The following is a 925-nucleotide window of genomic DNA, read 5'->3' on the forward strand; positions in this document are numbered from 1 at the left end:
GAGCTCTGAAGACCGAGGCGTAGTTGATAGGGACGAGGCACGCCGCGACAAAACGAATCGCCGATTGACCTCTGTCGGAATCCCATGAAAAACGATCGTATGGAACAGCTCAGAATACGTAGACGATGGTGCCGCGGTAATCAAGACAAGCAACGACATCCATCACGTCGTGACAAACGGAATAAACGGCTCCGCGGTGGAATCCAACAAGCCGTATCGAAGGGATGGAGTGTTACACTACTGCGAGAGATGCTTTCCGTATGTTCCTTGCTGGGAACTCATTACTTCCGCTCGGATGGGTTTCGATCCTGTCCACGCGCTGGAAATCTGAATCACCTGCCTACGAATTAGCGGACAAGGTCTTTGAGAGGCAACGTTGTATCCTACCTTGAACCGTTTGTTGCGAGTGAGTGTCACGATCACGAGAACGTTGCCTATGAGACCTAATATGAAGATGCTAATGTACGATAATATGAGCAGGTAGGTCGTCAGTACACCGAGCCATTCGGTGACCACTTCGGGAGTGGAGACCGCTGAGCTCGGATCGATGAGGGCAGACGTGAATGAACGGTTGTGATTTACGGCAGCCATTGCGCTGGTGCGGATCGTAGAGGCCACCATTGACCTCACGAGACCTTCGACAGCGCTTTCGGGTACGCAGAGGTGGACCCATCAGAACGACGCCGACTCAGACAGAAGCATTCAGCCTGAAATAGAAAAAAAGTTTCTCAAAAAAAGCAGCCTCGTCCTTCGTCCTAACCATAAGAATTTCTGAGTTCCTTCCCGACTCCTGAACGAACGAACTTCCTTCATGTCGATGGACTCGGCCGCCGCGCCAGACTCAGCAACGAATCATGATCCATATCGGAAATCGGCGCTCGAAGACAAGCTATCAGAAATCAGATTTGGCTCCAGAATTCTTGAG

The 925-nt window shown here is 51.1% G+C and overlaps 1 protein-coding gene across 1 annotated transcript in view; it reads right to left on the bottom strand.

The window, feature by feature from the left end:
* LOC100900772 (cholecystokinin receptor type A) overlaps positions 1-591 on the bottom strand; it is a 19169-nt gene extending 18578 nt beyond the window's left edge. The window contains exon 1 of the mRNA XM_018638819.2: positions 388-591. Coding sequence (XP_018494335.2) covers positions 388-591 — 204 coding nt within the window. The remainder of the gene's footprint in view (positions 1-387) is intronic.
* Positions 592-925: the final 334 nt, after the last annotated feature.

This window comes from Galendromus occidentalis, unplaced genomic scaffold (assembly GCF_000255335.2).
Source record: "Galendromus occidentalis unplaced genomic scaffold, Mocc_1.1 scf7180000077183, whole genome shotgun sequence".
In the NCBI taxonomy this organism is placed as follows: domain Eukaryota; kingdom Metazoa; phylum Arthropoda; class Arachnida; order Mesostigmata; family Phytoseiidae; genus Galendromus; species Galendromus occidentalis.